Raw genomic sequence first — 14,181 nt, 5'->3', positions numbered from 1 at the left:
TCTCCTGCCCTTGAGAGACATAATAACTACCTTTTTCTCCGCCTAAACAGCTTCCCAGGATTCCTCACCCGACTCAAAGACCTTTTAAATCAATAGACTGAAAATAAGGTTACTGACCTGATTCCCAGGCCCTGGACTAAATTTTCTTACATAGCAGAGCCAGCATCTCTTCCAGATTCCTTAAGGGCCCATATGGCCTTTACTGTCCACAGTCTCACACATACCTCACTAAGAGCATACACTTTGTGCCTGCAGAGCATTCTCCAACAGGTTTGTTTGTGGAGAGCAGGGGAAGAAGAAGTGCCACCTGTTGCTCATGTCTCTGGGAAAATTTGGTTGAAATAGGAGTCATCCTGAACCTTTTTCCTTTCTTTTGTACTCTGTGGTGTCTCTGGACATCAGATTCATCACTGTATAGCAAATTTTGTGGAAGATATCAACACATCAATTCATCACAGGAGCACAAATCATGTAAGACTCAGAGTTCCATGAATGTGATATCTGCAGTACAAATGCCACATGCTGCAAGCTCCTTCGCTCCTGGCATGGTACATTTATTGTCACTATGTTAATTTTAAACTCTCTCTAACGTGTACTCTATGCCCTTTGGCAGGGACTGACTCTGCCTGTTATATATCAGTAGAGTGTTTGGGACAATGTGGTTTTGGTTTTCCTAACTAAGAGCAGTGCCAATAAGTAATGAAAGAATATCAGTCATAGTCTGCATAGGAAAGGCAGTGTCCATGGGATGATAACATCTTTGGTGGTTACCATAATATTTTCAAGAATCAGTCATTCCCCTCATATACTTTATAAAAACCTCACAAAGTTGGTATGCTAAGAACTTCTAATATGGATATATCTCCCTTATTTGGAAAAAAGCAAATTGTGCTTCCAGTTTCATGATCCCACTTCATTTTTGATATCTGACCTGCAGATTAGAGGTTTTCACATCATCTGTCAGCCCACAGAGAGTATCCCAAGGTTCAGTGTGTGTGAGAGAGATAGGAAAGGAACATTAGGAACAGGCCAACCACAAATAGCTAAAATTAGCTATGAGAACTGGAGTGCTGAGGTCTCTGAGGAACACTAGTCAAAGGAAGAAAATGGTTGTTTGCTGAACTCCCACTTATTCTACTGCCTCTGAGGACTCTTGGCTGACATCCCTGCCCAGACATCCTACATGGCTATTTAAGAGGATTTCCCCCACCCCTTCCCCCTCCATTGGTCATCATTTTCCTCTTTTATAAGTGCAGTACAGAGTGATATGGGATTCCTGCTCCAGCAGCAAGATGCTGACTGGAAACAGGAAACAGGGGGGTTATGCAGAGCTCAGCCTCCACGACAACACGGACGTCATAGCCACGTGCAGACAGGGATGCTTCTCACATATGGCAATGATCAGCAGCTCCCCCTTTTCCTCCCCTTCTCTTTTCCCCGTAAGGGCTTACAAAGCCCTAGAGGGGCCATATATCGAGTTAGAAGGAGTCTTTAGGAAGCATGGCTGTGTGAGGCCTCAGTTATCATGGAACATGATTTCTTGCATAATTCTTTCATATTCTCTGAGGCCAGTAAATTTGAGACTGTAAATCTTCATGTGACCAGAGCATACGGCCTTAGAATAAGACATGGAGTGAATTACAAAGAGACAGCCTATCTTCTTCAGAATCTGATTAAGGGAATCCTTTGAGAACTATCCCTTACATGCAGCCATAGCCATGGCTTTAAAAGCTGCCCTCCCTCCCTCCCTCTTCCCAGAAATGCCTGATGGAATAAGGTTGGTTTTTTTTTTTTCCAGCATCAGGTTCTCCTCTTTTCTCCTTACTATTCTCAAAAGCCTTTTCTCAAAATAAAACTGAATGGTTATGATTATCCTTCAGATTATAATGCCAGAAAAAAAAAAATCATTAAAAGTAATTGCAACACCTTAAGGGAGTTGGAGACATTGCCTAAGCTAAGGAGTTAGGTTCTGTCTCCACAAGGAGGAGAAGGAAACACTTGCATTCACTGGGAATAAGTTTTGGTTTCCTCCAGGCAGCTCTCTGTAGTGCTATTTGCCTACAGCCACGCACAGAATTATGCTATACTAGCCTCTCTAGGCTAAATTGCCATTATATATTTTGTTCAGAGGTGAAAGTTTATTCCAGATGGGGAAACCAATTTCAAATGAAGTAAAAAATTCCCTTCCTAGCCTGCTCCCCCTCTTTCCATGAGGCAGACAGTGCTCTTCTTGATGATCCTGATTCTTTGGCACAATAAATTCTCTGAAACAAAAGTGACTTTATGTAAGTATCAGTGGGAAAAGGTTTTCTCCAGCAATAGTTCATTCAGTCTCAACAGTGGGAGAGAGAATTGAAATGCTTTCAGAAGGTATATCCATAGCTGTCCTGTGAGAAAATGGAGACCAGATCAGTGCCTTCTATTCTAGCTGCACCAAGGATTTGCCAGCATTGAGAAGGCCTCCATTCCTCCCTTACCATTCCAATCACTGAGGTTGTGGTGGTCTTGCTGAACTTGAACTGAGAGAAAAGGAAGCAAGATTTTGGTTAAATAATGCTTGGTTGTAATCCAGGGAACATAAAGATGTGGCTTAAATAAAAATACAATATATAGATGATGCTTGTCTATCTACTGTTTTTTGTACTGCCAGGTGCTGAGGAAAGTCTGCTGGAGAACCATGTCTCTGTTGGTAGAAACTGCTGTTGCTCAGCTCTTTGTTTGTTGTTTTCCACTAATTATTCCATGATTAAAACTGTAGATTCCTCTCATGCGTTGCATAACTTCTACACTGAGAGCACTTGCCTCACTGACCTCCCTGGCTTGTGTGGTGAGAAATCAATCTCTTTTTGCAGTTACCTTTAATCATTGCTTAAAATCCCTGCTGCAGATATAGGGAGATGGCAAGAATGGGAGCTGTGCTGTGCAGCAGCTCCTCAGCTGGGTGTCAGCCATTGGCAAACAGTGACCAGAGGAGAGGAGAGGAGAGGAGAGGATAGGATAGGAGAGGAGAGGAGAGGACAGGACAGGACAGGACAGGACAGGACAGGACAGGAGAGGGAGAGGGAGAAGATGGAGAGAGAAGAGGGAGAGGAAGAGGATGTGCTGTACTAAGCTACTGTTACAAATGTTTAATAGCTCTCAAACCTCTTAGAATTTGAGATGAACCACCGACTTGGAGCAGTTCAGGATCCCACAGAAGGGCACTTGGGATAATGCTAACCCCTCTGGTCAATACTCTGTGTGAGATTTGGTGGCAGAGTTACTAAGAACAAAGATACAAAGGGGTGTTTTCTTCCTCAAACCACACGTTCAAGCTTTGGTACCTTCATAGCTCAACTCCTAGTACATACATAATCTGTACATACATGCTACACCTTCCTGGTTCTTGACAGCAATGTGTAGTTTCACTGACTCTTCTGCTTTGCATTGGAAGTCCTTCTTTCTGGGTAGAACCAGTGGGGTGCAAGCACAAATATGCACACCGTGTATCTCCCCATCAGAAGAGCACACCAACTTTGACTTGCCATGTTGCTCTTGCTACAAACCAAGTTAAAATCAAAAGGAATTGAACTCTGTCAATATAAGACATTGGTTTTTAAGCTTCTGCTAACAATGCATGTGATTATAATCCTAGCCTTACAGTGCCTGGTAAAGATACTGTCATTCAGTGCAAAGGAAAAATAGAGGAAGTTTGCTCTGTACCTCTTGCTTGGCTTAGTCTCCAGCCATGCTGCATCTGGTTACAGATTAACTCTTGCCGCACAATACCTGTTACCACTTGCAATGAAAGGAAACCAGGTCTACTTTGCTAAAGCAACAGAAGAGTTCTGCAATTACACTGTGATGTTTTTCCATACTTCTGTATCCTCCATTGAAACAACCCTCAGAAGCACACAGAAAGGCGCAACTAAGGGATGGAGGCTGTCAGATTAAAGGAAATCAGGGCCGTCAGATTAAAGGAAAGGTGAAGAGGGGCTGTAGATTGTTACATCTGTATTTAGTGGAGAAAGAATACTGTTTTTGCACATCTGTGCGAGATCAAACACTGATTTTTTGACTCCTGACATTAATACATTAGGTGTGGAACTCACACTGCTGACCTGAAAAGGTCCTTTGAGGAAAGTATTACTCTTCACTGAGGAAGAGCAAGACAATAAACAAATGAGAGTCCTCACTCTAGACTGCAGATCTACCATCTCCTCATCTTTTGTCTCACACCGTATGCCAAGATTTATGGAGAAAAATTCCAAAAGAGTGAGGAAACAGAAGTGCTGCCTTTTGCTCTAGAGAAGAAAGAGATCTGCCCTTGAAATCTCACATCGGAAATTCCCCAGCTTCTACTGGCTGGAACCGTGAGCCTGTGGAAAGGCTCTGCCATAACTGAGCAGTCAGCTACTGTTTGGAATATAGCACTGATTTGGGAACACAGGAAGAAAAGCATTGAAATAGTCAATTTGGATTTATAAAAAAAGTACTATGCCAAGGCAACGACCTCTGTTGGGGTTTCCACACAAAGGAACTGTTTCTTACTTTTGACGCTCGTGTGCTGGCACACACAACAGGAATCACTGAGTTCATTCCCCGTTGGGACACTGTCTTTGTCATTAGAGACTGTCCTTGTAACCAACACCTTTATTTGCAATTTCAGGTGGGAAACTAGTAACACCTGGATTAGGGAGATCAAGACACTGGCTTGTTCTTACAGGAAGTTTTTTCAGGTTGTGCAGGGAGAAGCAAGAGACATCAACTTTTCCTGCAGTTGTACCTGTTCTGCAGGTAAAGAAAAGGCCCTTTCTTCAGACCTGACAGCCTGACACTATCTCCAAGCTCATTAAAGAAACAAAAAAAGGAAGTCCAGCCCCCTGCTTCTGCTCTTTCTGCTTTTCCCACGTATGGTGATTTCAGAGGATCAGAGATCAACATGCTTTGAAACCTCCTCATCCTAAGGACTGAGTGGCCTACTCCATATGGAGAGACTGCAGTTCTGCTAGCCTCAGGTTAGTCTAAGAGATACAGGACTATTGCCTCCTGCCTGGGATCTTTCTCTACCTCCCTACACTCACACCGGGTTGTGGAGGCTGCTGTATCCTGACAGTGCCCTTTGATGTGTAGGAGAAGGGGAGAAAGATTATGCTGAGAGATGAGGGAGCACACTCAGTCCATGCCTTCAGAAGGCTGGTGAGAGGTAGAGAGGTGAGTGAAGAAGTATCTAGTTGCTCAACATGCCAAAAAGGCCATATTCTCAGTCAGCTCCCCTCCCACGTAAGGCTGTATTCAGCTCTCCTGCTCCTCTGTGGCCAGTCGTCACTGTGAGAAGCCAGGGCAGCTCTTGAGAGAAGGCCAGGGATGTAGCAGTCAGCCACCTTCAGTGACAGAACTGGAAAATAAGAAAATGAAATTCTGGACTGTGCCGCGAATGAAAAAGCACCAAGATACTCCCTTACCACTGCCAAGCAGAGCAAACCTCATCACAGGGAGGGCAACCTGTTGTGAGCAGAGCAACATGCCAGTCTGCCAGGCTCTCTGTCTGCTAAACACTGGGGGGCTGTTTGGAACCCCACAAATACACACAGCAACTTCAGTGGCCAGCACTCAGATGCAAACCCTCACTCACAGAAAGAGACAATTCCTGTACTGTCCCTGGGAGGAGACACTGTGAGTATCTGATATTACAGTGGCAGATAGAGAATGTATAAGTGCTGTCCCATGCTCGAATTTGAGCAGGACACTAAGGTTACAGTGAGAGAAAGCAACGAGTTCTCTGACAACTGCACCAGCCTTTAGGCTCTTGTCTCACCAAAAGGAAGACTTGCCCTATAGCTGCTCATGGAGCTGATGCAGGGAGCAGATGCTACTGCTTTTCTGTGTCTACCCCTTCTTTCTCCAACTCCTCTCCAAGGCCTCCACAAAGATATCATCTTCTTCAAGTTACGTGGATAGAAACGTCAGATGTCGATTGGAGCCATGAATCTGCTCATGAACTCTGCTGGCCACAATGCCACAGAGCTGCCTTAAAGCTCTCTTAAAAATGTGAGGCATTCCAGTAATTTTAATTACTGCGCATTGCATAAGCCAGAAACCAGTTCATACAAAGGAACAACAGAAAAGTGATTTTCAATTGCTCTCACTCTCTTCTGTGCTTAGTGCAGAGCCTCCAAAGCTCTGGGAACACCAGCTCTTATTACCATTTGAAGTACTTCATCTATTTGAAATCTCTTTGTTCAGTCACTTGGAGCTATGGATGCAGTTTAGAAGGGTTTAGAAAAGAAAAACAAAACTTCGATTTGGAAATGGCTACAGCAGCAAGAAAGCAAAAAAAGAGAAATGGAAAAACTTATAAACAAAAATGAGAGAAAATTAATTGCTTGGAATGAGACAGAGGCAGGTAGAACAAAGCAAATCACATTGTGTCCTTCCCTCCCGGATTCTGTCAGAGCATCTAATCACAGCCTCCTGGCTTGAACCCTGCATGGTACTGAGCCCTTTGGCCCCGGTCCAGAAATGCACTTAAGCTTATATTTAACTTTGTGCATGTAAATGGTTCTGTTGACTTCAGTAGAGCATCTTGTGTGCTTAAAGTTGAACATGTGCCTTAGTGTTTTGCTGGATTTGGGCCAAAGAGCACAGTCATGTGCAGGAAACATTTTCAGCTTGATAAGGCTGTTAAAAGATATTTCCTTGTTACTCTTCTGCAGCTGATGCCACATCACAGCCTGACTGGAGATCCCTGCACTACAGAAAGGGTGATTTCATATTCCACAACCCTTTATAATGCAACGTTCCTGGTGACACATGGTGCCTACAGTCTGCTCCCAGGTGGAGCACTCTCAGTGGGCACAATCTGTAAAGGATCCTTGAAGATTGAACACAGTATAGAACCACTAGAGCTGATGAAGATTTAATGGTGCACCTCAAATGAAAAGCTTGGGAATGGGATGGAGTGTTACCTATGTCTGGCTTGCAGACAGGAAGGTGACATAATTCCTTTGCAACCTCAGAGAAAGAGATCAAATGAATTTTTTGTATGTATTTATAGAATCAAAGACATTTTTGAAGAAAGAGTCTTCTCGTTTTAAATAGCATATAAAGTTCACTGATACAATGGTGGAATTATTAGAAGAGGACTTTTTCCAACTTTTTCACACTTATAAATCGTAGCAAATACAAACATTTTAAACAAAACCATTGTCTCAAAGGACAGTGTTAGAAAAGAAACAGTGTACTGAGAAAGAAACAGATAATCAAGAAATATGAGAATCTTTTGCTAATGCAATGCATGACCATTCTGTACCATCCTACGAGATGGCATGAGTGTGCTGTAAAAAAGGACATCAGATAGCTTTGAAAACACCTATCCTTTCCCACCTGCTGCATAAAAGCAGAAAAACAACGAGGCCTTCTAGACGGAGTGATGCTGAGCTGGTGTAAAAGATATAAAGATCATTGACTTCAGGAAAAGTTTTTCAGATGAGAGGATGCTTTTGAGCAACTTGTCAGCTGAACAATTCAGAATGCTAATGGCAAGACTCCACGCTCATGAATCAAGCCAATTTACTGTTGAAAAAAATCAAATAGAAAAATGACCATACTTAGAAGCCTTTAAAATTAATATATTGTTAAGGAGGTGTCAAGACTGTTGATCTGCAGGCTGAAGTGTCCTGACTTCATTTGTGCCATACTCAGTTTTAGCTACCTGAGATCTGGTGATGAGCTGGAGCGTTTTCAGCCACTACATGTGTCAGGGTATTTTTCTGTGGTGGTAGTGGGGAGTATGTCTCTCTCCCCCCTCTCCCCCTCCGTTTTTTTTTTTTTTTACCAGGACTTGCTATAGTTTGATGAAGCCCTTCTGTATTGAAGCAGATGGCATCCCTCACAATGAAATGTGATTGGAAGGCAAGTGAACACGACTTTACTTCATTTACAGCAACATCTTACGCATCTTGAAGGAATATCCCAGAGTGCTTTTATCTCAATCTCTGCCCCTAGTTCTGGGATGGTTCTTTCTAGCCACAAGCAGGACTTGTGGAAGGAAAATGACGTCCTTAATCTGCTCCTGATGTAAACAGCTGTGAGTCTCTGTGGAAGCAGAAAGTAGTTCTCTTTCCTGAAATTTAACTAAACACACAGCTTAAAGTTTTTCCTTTTCCATATAATTGATTACTTAGATATTGCAAAGAACCTGGCTTCATCCGTGAAGGATGCAATCATCTCTTGCAGCACAGTGCCCCCTAGCACTGCCTGCACACATTCATGCAGGATGGAGGGAAGAAGGCCACTTTGCTCAGTCAACAACACCTGCGGGACATGGCTTTCCCTGGGAATTTTCACACCAACTATTGACCCAGCCCAGTCATGCTTAGCTTGTGGGATCCGACAAGATCACAGCATGAAGTTGTGTGGCTGCCCAGTAAAGCAGAGAGATCCTTAATTGTGTTCAACAGTGTGTTTCTTGATGGAGGACTGGAATAACATAGATTTCTTTATTAGGTGACATTAACCAAACGTGAACTCTAATTTTCTCATATGAAGATCAAGGTCTTTATTTTCTCCTTCTTTCTCCGCTACATTTTTTTATGGCCATATAAGGCTTAAAGTTCTACCTGAGCAAAAGAGCAGAATGATAGTTTTTATTTTACTTTTTTCCCTTTGCAGTTTCTCCCATGCAGATAGGGCATAGAGCAGGAATTCAGAGAGAATTCTCCTTTCAGTTCCTTCATCAACTTTCTATGTTACTCTGACAACATTGTCAATATTTTCTCATACAAATAAACACTCGGAATCCCTGCCCGTCCCTTCCAGACTTCCCTTTACTGGTAGGTCTTAAAGAGGAGAGGCAAATATCAATATCTAATTGCTATTATCAGAGGATTACATACAGAGGATAACATCTATTTACAGATGATAAAATGAATATACAGGGAGGTTAAATGATTTAACAAAGGCCTCGAGCAGGCCACTGGCCAGACTGAGCTTTCCTGAATATTATTTACCTGTAATTTACAAAAACAAGGCACTCTGGCTTCTGTGTGTGAAATGTACTCTTTAGATGGAAAATAAATATTATTCTTATTGTACAGTATTCAGTCCTGGTTGAAAAAACTGCATCTCTACTATGGTAAAGAAGTTAATCTCCTTGAAAAAGAATATTTAAGTGTCAAAAAAGCAGGTGAATCAGCTAAGTCCTGACCAAGTACAGACACTGCTACTCCAGGCAATAATAATATAGGCATTACAAAAATTTCTGGATCAACTCCCAAACAGTAATATAGAGAATAACAGCAAGCCTTGCCATACAGACAGTCTGCACACCCCCCCATCCAAACAAATGTGCCCTACCGCTGGATCAAGCTGTGTCACTTCTTTTCATCCTATTACTTCCCTGGATTATATCTGAAAAGTGAACTAGTTCCTGCAATCAGCACAAACTTGGTGTAATTTTAACAAGCTTGGTCAGCCTCACTGTAAACAAGCTACTTCCATGCCTTGGAGAGCCCTGTGGAACGTCAGTAATTTCTAGTCTTCTTCCTCTCACATTTCAGAAATTGAGAAGGTGACTGAAGGGTTTCTTTTCTCTGAATGTGTCCTGCATCTGCATTCCATAGACACACAGCATTTGCATAGCACCCAACAACTTAAAAGCTTATTACAAAGCATTTAGCTTGTAAGTCCTTGGAAGACACTGGAAAGGTGTTATTATAGAAATGAAGAAACATACTCAGAGGAGTTACTTGGCCAGAGAGTGAAGGGAGGTGATGCTGGAGCTGTGATTATAATCTAGTTGTGTGTGGGCCAAACTGTCCCTCATTTACACCAGCGTCAGGTTCTGGAATAACTCCACTTCTCTCAGATATTGATCTGAGATTGTTGATAGACCAGGTGTATCATGATGTTGCTGATATCAAACTTTTTACAACAACAAAGAAAAAACGAGTGCCAGACACACCTAATTTTTCTTCCGTGTTACTCTGCTGAAGTTGGTGGAGTTGTTCCTTGTTTACACCCGGTGAGACTGAAACGACAGTCCTTCCAATCTGACGGATTCAACTTCAGTTGTAGTACCTTGAACAGATAGTCCAAATACCTAAACTGTTTTTTGCACAGGGTTTCTCATATTGCAACTTGGGCCCAGTGATTCAGCCACTGATGTGTATAAATTGAATGACCTATTTAATACCCTGTCTCATACATACTTATATGACCCGTTAGCATCTCCGTACCATCTAATTTTTTCAGTGTGTTCACTAGTACACATTCCTGAGTAGCTCCCATCACTATTATCCCATTACACAGGGATTTGAAGCACAGAGAGGCAAAGTTGTCACATAGGTTGTCTGTGTCACAGCAAGGATAGCAACTTGTGTTTCCCATTGTTGGCACTGTAACCTCGATCCCTACTGACAACACCCATCTTGAAGCTTTTGTCTATTGATGCTCCAAATAAAAGCCTATGCTTCCATAAAATGGGAGATTTTAATTTTATATGCATGGTATGATTAAAGAAAAGGTGTAGGCAGGCTGTGCTTCACCCAGATGGAGCAGAATTGTAAATCTAAAGACTTGGCTGACTATTTAGAAATTTAGGACAGCTGGTCCCTGGCCTTTAATACCAGCATAATTTATAACTAGACATGCTTAAGTCTTGTAAACCCCGTGGAAAGTACTCCGACATTATATATACTGGTTTGATACTGTGATTAATCACCCCTCTGTCCCCTTTGCAGGATAATAAGGCTGTCTGTATCTTGCAGCTGGCAATCTCCTTCCTTAGAGTCCCAGCTCTCCTATAACATTTACATTTCTACAGCTGACAGAAATTTAAGGCTCCGAAAGGGGATAAGGCAAAACAAAACAAACATTTCTATAAATTCTATAAAGCTGCTCTGCTAAAATACACGTTGAGATTAAATGTTGGGAATGCCTGAGTAGATACGACACTGCTTTTTCCAGCTCGATCTTAGCAGTGTGTGACCCTTTTCTGTCCGAAAGCCCTGAAAAGAGCAAGCGATGGGTGATGGTGGTGAGGTGACAGAAGAAGGATTAAAAACACGCAGGGCGACATTACTGGTTTACAGTTCAGCTAGGTCTTGTCCTTCTTTTCCTACGTCCCCTTTCCACTGCCTGTTGAAAGAGGGAAAGAAGCAGCACGCCGCACTTCAGCGTTTGCTGACCGCTGCCTGTAAAGCCCCTTGGAACACAGTGTCACCGCCGCCTTCAGCCTAAACTCAGCTTGCAAGACAGCACAGACGGTTTGCAAGGGAAACAGCCCAGGCTTTCCGAGCGAACCACAAACCCCGCGCGTGTTTTCCAGGAGCCCCTCCGCGCCCCGAGGAGCGGCGCGGGGTGCCAGGTCCTGACCGAGGTTGGCGGAGGGAGCTCCGCGGGGCCGGGACCGGCGGGGCACTGCCGGCCTGGGGACGGACACGCAGAGGTACCGCCACTACTGATGTAAGAGTTTCAACCCCCCGCAGCACCGGGGGACCGCGGGTCGCGGCCGGAGCCTCCCCCTGCGCGCACGATTCCGTATAAGGCGCTGCGGCGGCGGCCCCGCCCCGGCCGCTCCCGCCGATGAGCTCATGCGGCGCTGCCATTGGCCGCGCGCGGCGGCGCCCCCGGAGCCCGAGCGGGCGCGATCCGGGTATAACCGCGCGCGCCGGCCCCGGCCCGCACCGCCCGCACCCGCCGCGCCTCAGCCCTGCGCGTCCCGGCCGGAGACAGACAGAGGGAGAGAGAGAGAGAGAGAGGCGCAGTGCAGGCTGCGGACGGGCAGGCAGCAGCGGCGCACGGGCTGTTTAGGGAGCGAGAGTAAAGTCAGGCGAGCGCAACAGCGGCCGCCTCCCGCTCCGCAGAAGTGAGGAGGCAGCACCTCGGGGGGCAACATGACGGCGTGGCTGAGCTTCCTCGCCGTGTTCCTCTGCAGCTGGAGCCTGCGGGACTTGGTGGTGGAGGCTTGCACTTGCGTCCCCATCCACCCGCAGGACGCGTTCTGCAACTCCGACATCGGTAAGTGCCGCCCGCGCCAGGAGGGCTCCCGGGCTGGGGCAGCTGGAGAGTTCCCGGGACCCCGAGGGGAGAGGGCGGCAGTCGGGCTGTCACCGCAAGGAAATCCTCGTCCCGCGAGTCGCCCACTGAAAACAGAGGTGCGGCGGGTTAAACTGGTGAGGGGGGACCCGACTTTTGAAGTCCGGGTTTGGCTCCATCACTGCCGCAGACGCCTGGGTTGGTAAGAGGAGGGGCGTGCAGCGGCGGACCCCCGCCCGGCGCTCCCAAGCTCCGTCCCGCGGCAGCCTCTCCCAGAAGTCCTTTAAAGAAATCAGTAGTTGTTGAAGTTGCATGTTTCCCACAGCAGGACAAAAACGCAACTGGAGGTGTGGGCTGACAAAATTTCCTCCGCAACTTGGTGACAAAAAGTAGGAGGCAGGATTAGGATGGGTTCTCCCAAGCCGGGAAACCGACCGTGGCGGCTGGTATGGGAGGTGCGGCTCACATAGGCTTGTCGTGCTGCGCCTGTAACTTTGGGGAAGGGCTGGAGAAGCAGATAACAAGTGTCTCCACACTTTCTGCTGTCATCTTTGGAGCTTTTGGGAAAGTTAAAACACTTTTATGGAATCCTTACTAACGTTCTCTGCTATGGGTTTTAGGATCCTTAGGGGTTCGCAACACTAACTTTAGGTAGGAGACAAGGACAACACCACCAAAAATCTCTGAGGAGGTGGTAATAGAGACTCTGATCTCAAGTTCTTTGGTTTGTCTGTAGACAAGGATGTTTAACAAAATATGGTTACTGCTTGGTAAGTGTTCTGTGGCGAAGTAAATGAAATCAAATAGTGGTGTCCTTTGAGTTAATACCGGACTCATGTCCATGTAATGGTAAATCCAGGCTGTCACTTCAACAGTCGTGAGTGGATGGCACAAGTGAAGCCTCTTACCTTCTCTGTAGGTTGCCTTAGTAGCACAACATAAAAGGGGCTTGGGGGACTTTGCACTGCTGGTACCCACACGGTCCTGACTCCAAGTGGAGTCTGCAAAGAAGTCCTTCTGGCAACTGCTATGAAAGTCAAATAGAAAATAATTGTTACTGCAGCAGAACACCCATAGCTATGAACCCTGCCAGTGGCTCTTTCAAGTTAGATTTTTTTTGCCAGTAAGCTTGGCTGTCTCTTGTCTTTAGTTCTTCTACAGAAACTGTAGTTATACCTGGTTATTCATGTCTAGTTTATATAGTGTGTCTGCTCTTGAATGCCAAAAAACCCATTACATGTTAAAAGTGCTGGGAAGGTTACAGTTTGCTTCACTGATGATAGCCTGAAGAACATTTATAAAACAGTTTTATACTGGCAAATTCTTCCAGAAAACTGCAGTATTCAAAGTTCTGTTGCCATTTTCATAGTTGGGATCAACAAGTGTGATACCTAAGTGGCAACTGCCAGAGATATTGTCCTTTCTGTGAAAGGGAGACCGAGAAACCATTTTTCTACAGCTGAAGCTGATAGCAGCACATGGCCTTCATTAGCTGCATTTTGGGAGAAGGTCTACTTTCTTGCACTGATTAGGTCATGTTATACTAGATTAAGAGCAGTTTTCAGTTTAATTCAACTTTTTAAAATGATGTTAAATAAATTTTTGTGATGAATACACACAGTTTATTTTTACTAGATGCGTAAGTGACTAGGAGTATAGTAAACTATGAAGTTTTATGTAACATTGCTCCTAAGCTTTAGGGCACAAAGTCTTTCTGTTTTCTACTCTGATTTCTGATTGAGTTCAGAGTCATCTCCTTCATCTTTCCTTTCTCTGTTCTGGACTCTTGATTATATCTCAAGCCCTGGCTTTGCTCTAAGACATAGTAGTTCAAAAAGTTGATGTCTGTGGGGCTGCCATGCCTTCAGACATCAGAGCAATGCAAAGGAGGAGAAGCATGAGGGGAAAAAGCAACTTGTTCCAGTAGATGATTTGAATGCAAGTTTGGTTAAGACTGCAGCTTGGTGATGGGTTGAAGCAACAGTAAATCCTTATGTTTGCTAGAACTGTCTGGAAAATGTGATGTTTCTGTAGGCTGATTTTAGTAAATGCTGTCATGTTCTTCATATGAGGAAAGGGAAAAAAGCCCACTAAAGCTTTCTGGCTCTGGAGGAGTTAATCATCTCCATGGAAACTGATGGCAGTGTACTAGTGCAGTGTTTA

At 44.6% G+C, this 14,181-nt stretch overlaps 2 protein-coding genes across 2 annotated transcripts in view; one reads left to right on the top strand and one right to left on the bottom strand.

Moving 5' to 3' along the window:
* SYN3 (synapsin III) overlaps positions 1-14,181 on the bottom strand; it is a 201,240-nt gene that overhangs the window by 78,552 nt on the left and 108,507 nt on the right. The gene's annotated exons all lie outside the window — the stretch shown is intronic.
* TIMP3 (TIMP metallopeptidase inhibitor 3) overlaps positions 11,636-14,181 on the top strand; it is a 36,392-nt gene continuing 33,846 nt past the window's right edge. The window contains exon 1 of the mRNA XM_051784639.1: positions 11,636-12,000. Coding sequence (XP_051640599.1) covers positions 11,877-12,000 — 124 coding nt within the window. The 5' untranslated portion in view covers positions 11,636-11,876. The remainder of the gene's footprint in view (positions 12,001-14,181) is intronic.

Source organism: Manacus candei, unplaced genomic scaffold, assembly GCF_025592945.1.
Source record: "Manacus candei isolate 608988 ecotype Guabito, Panama unplaced genomic scaffold, ASM2559294v1 h1tg000018l, whole genome shotgun sequence".
NCBI classification, from domain to species: Eukaryota; Metazoa; Chordata; class Aves; order Passeriformes; family Pipridae; genus Manacus; species Manacus candei.
Note: the sequence above shows the minus strand (reverse complement) of the source record. Positions and strands in the feature narration are given on the sequence as shown.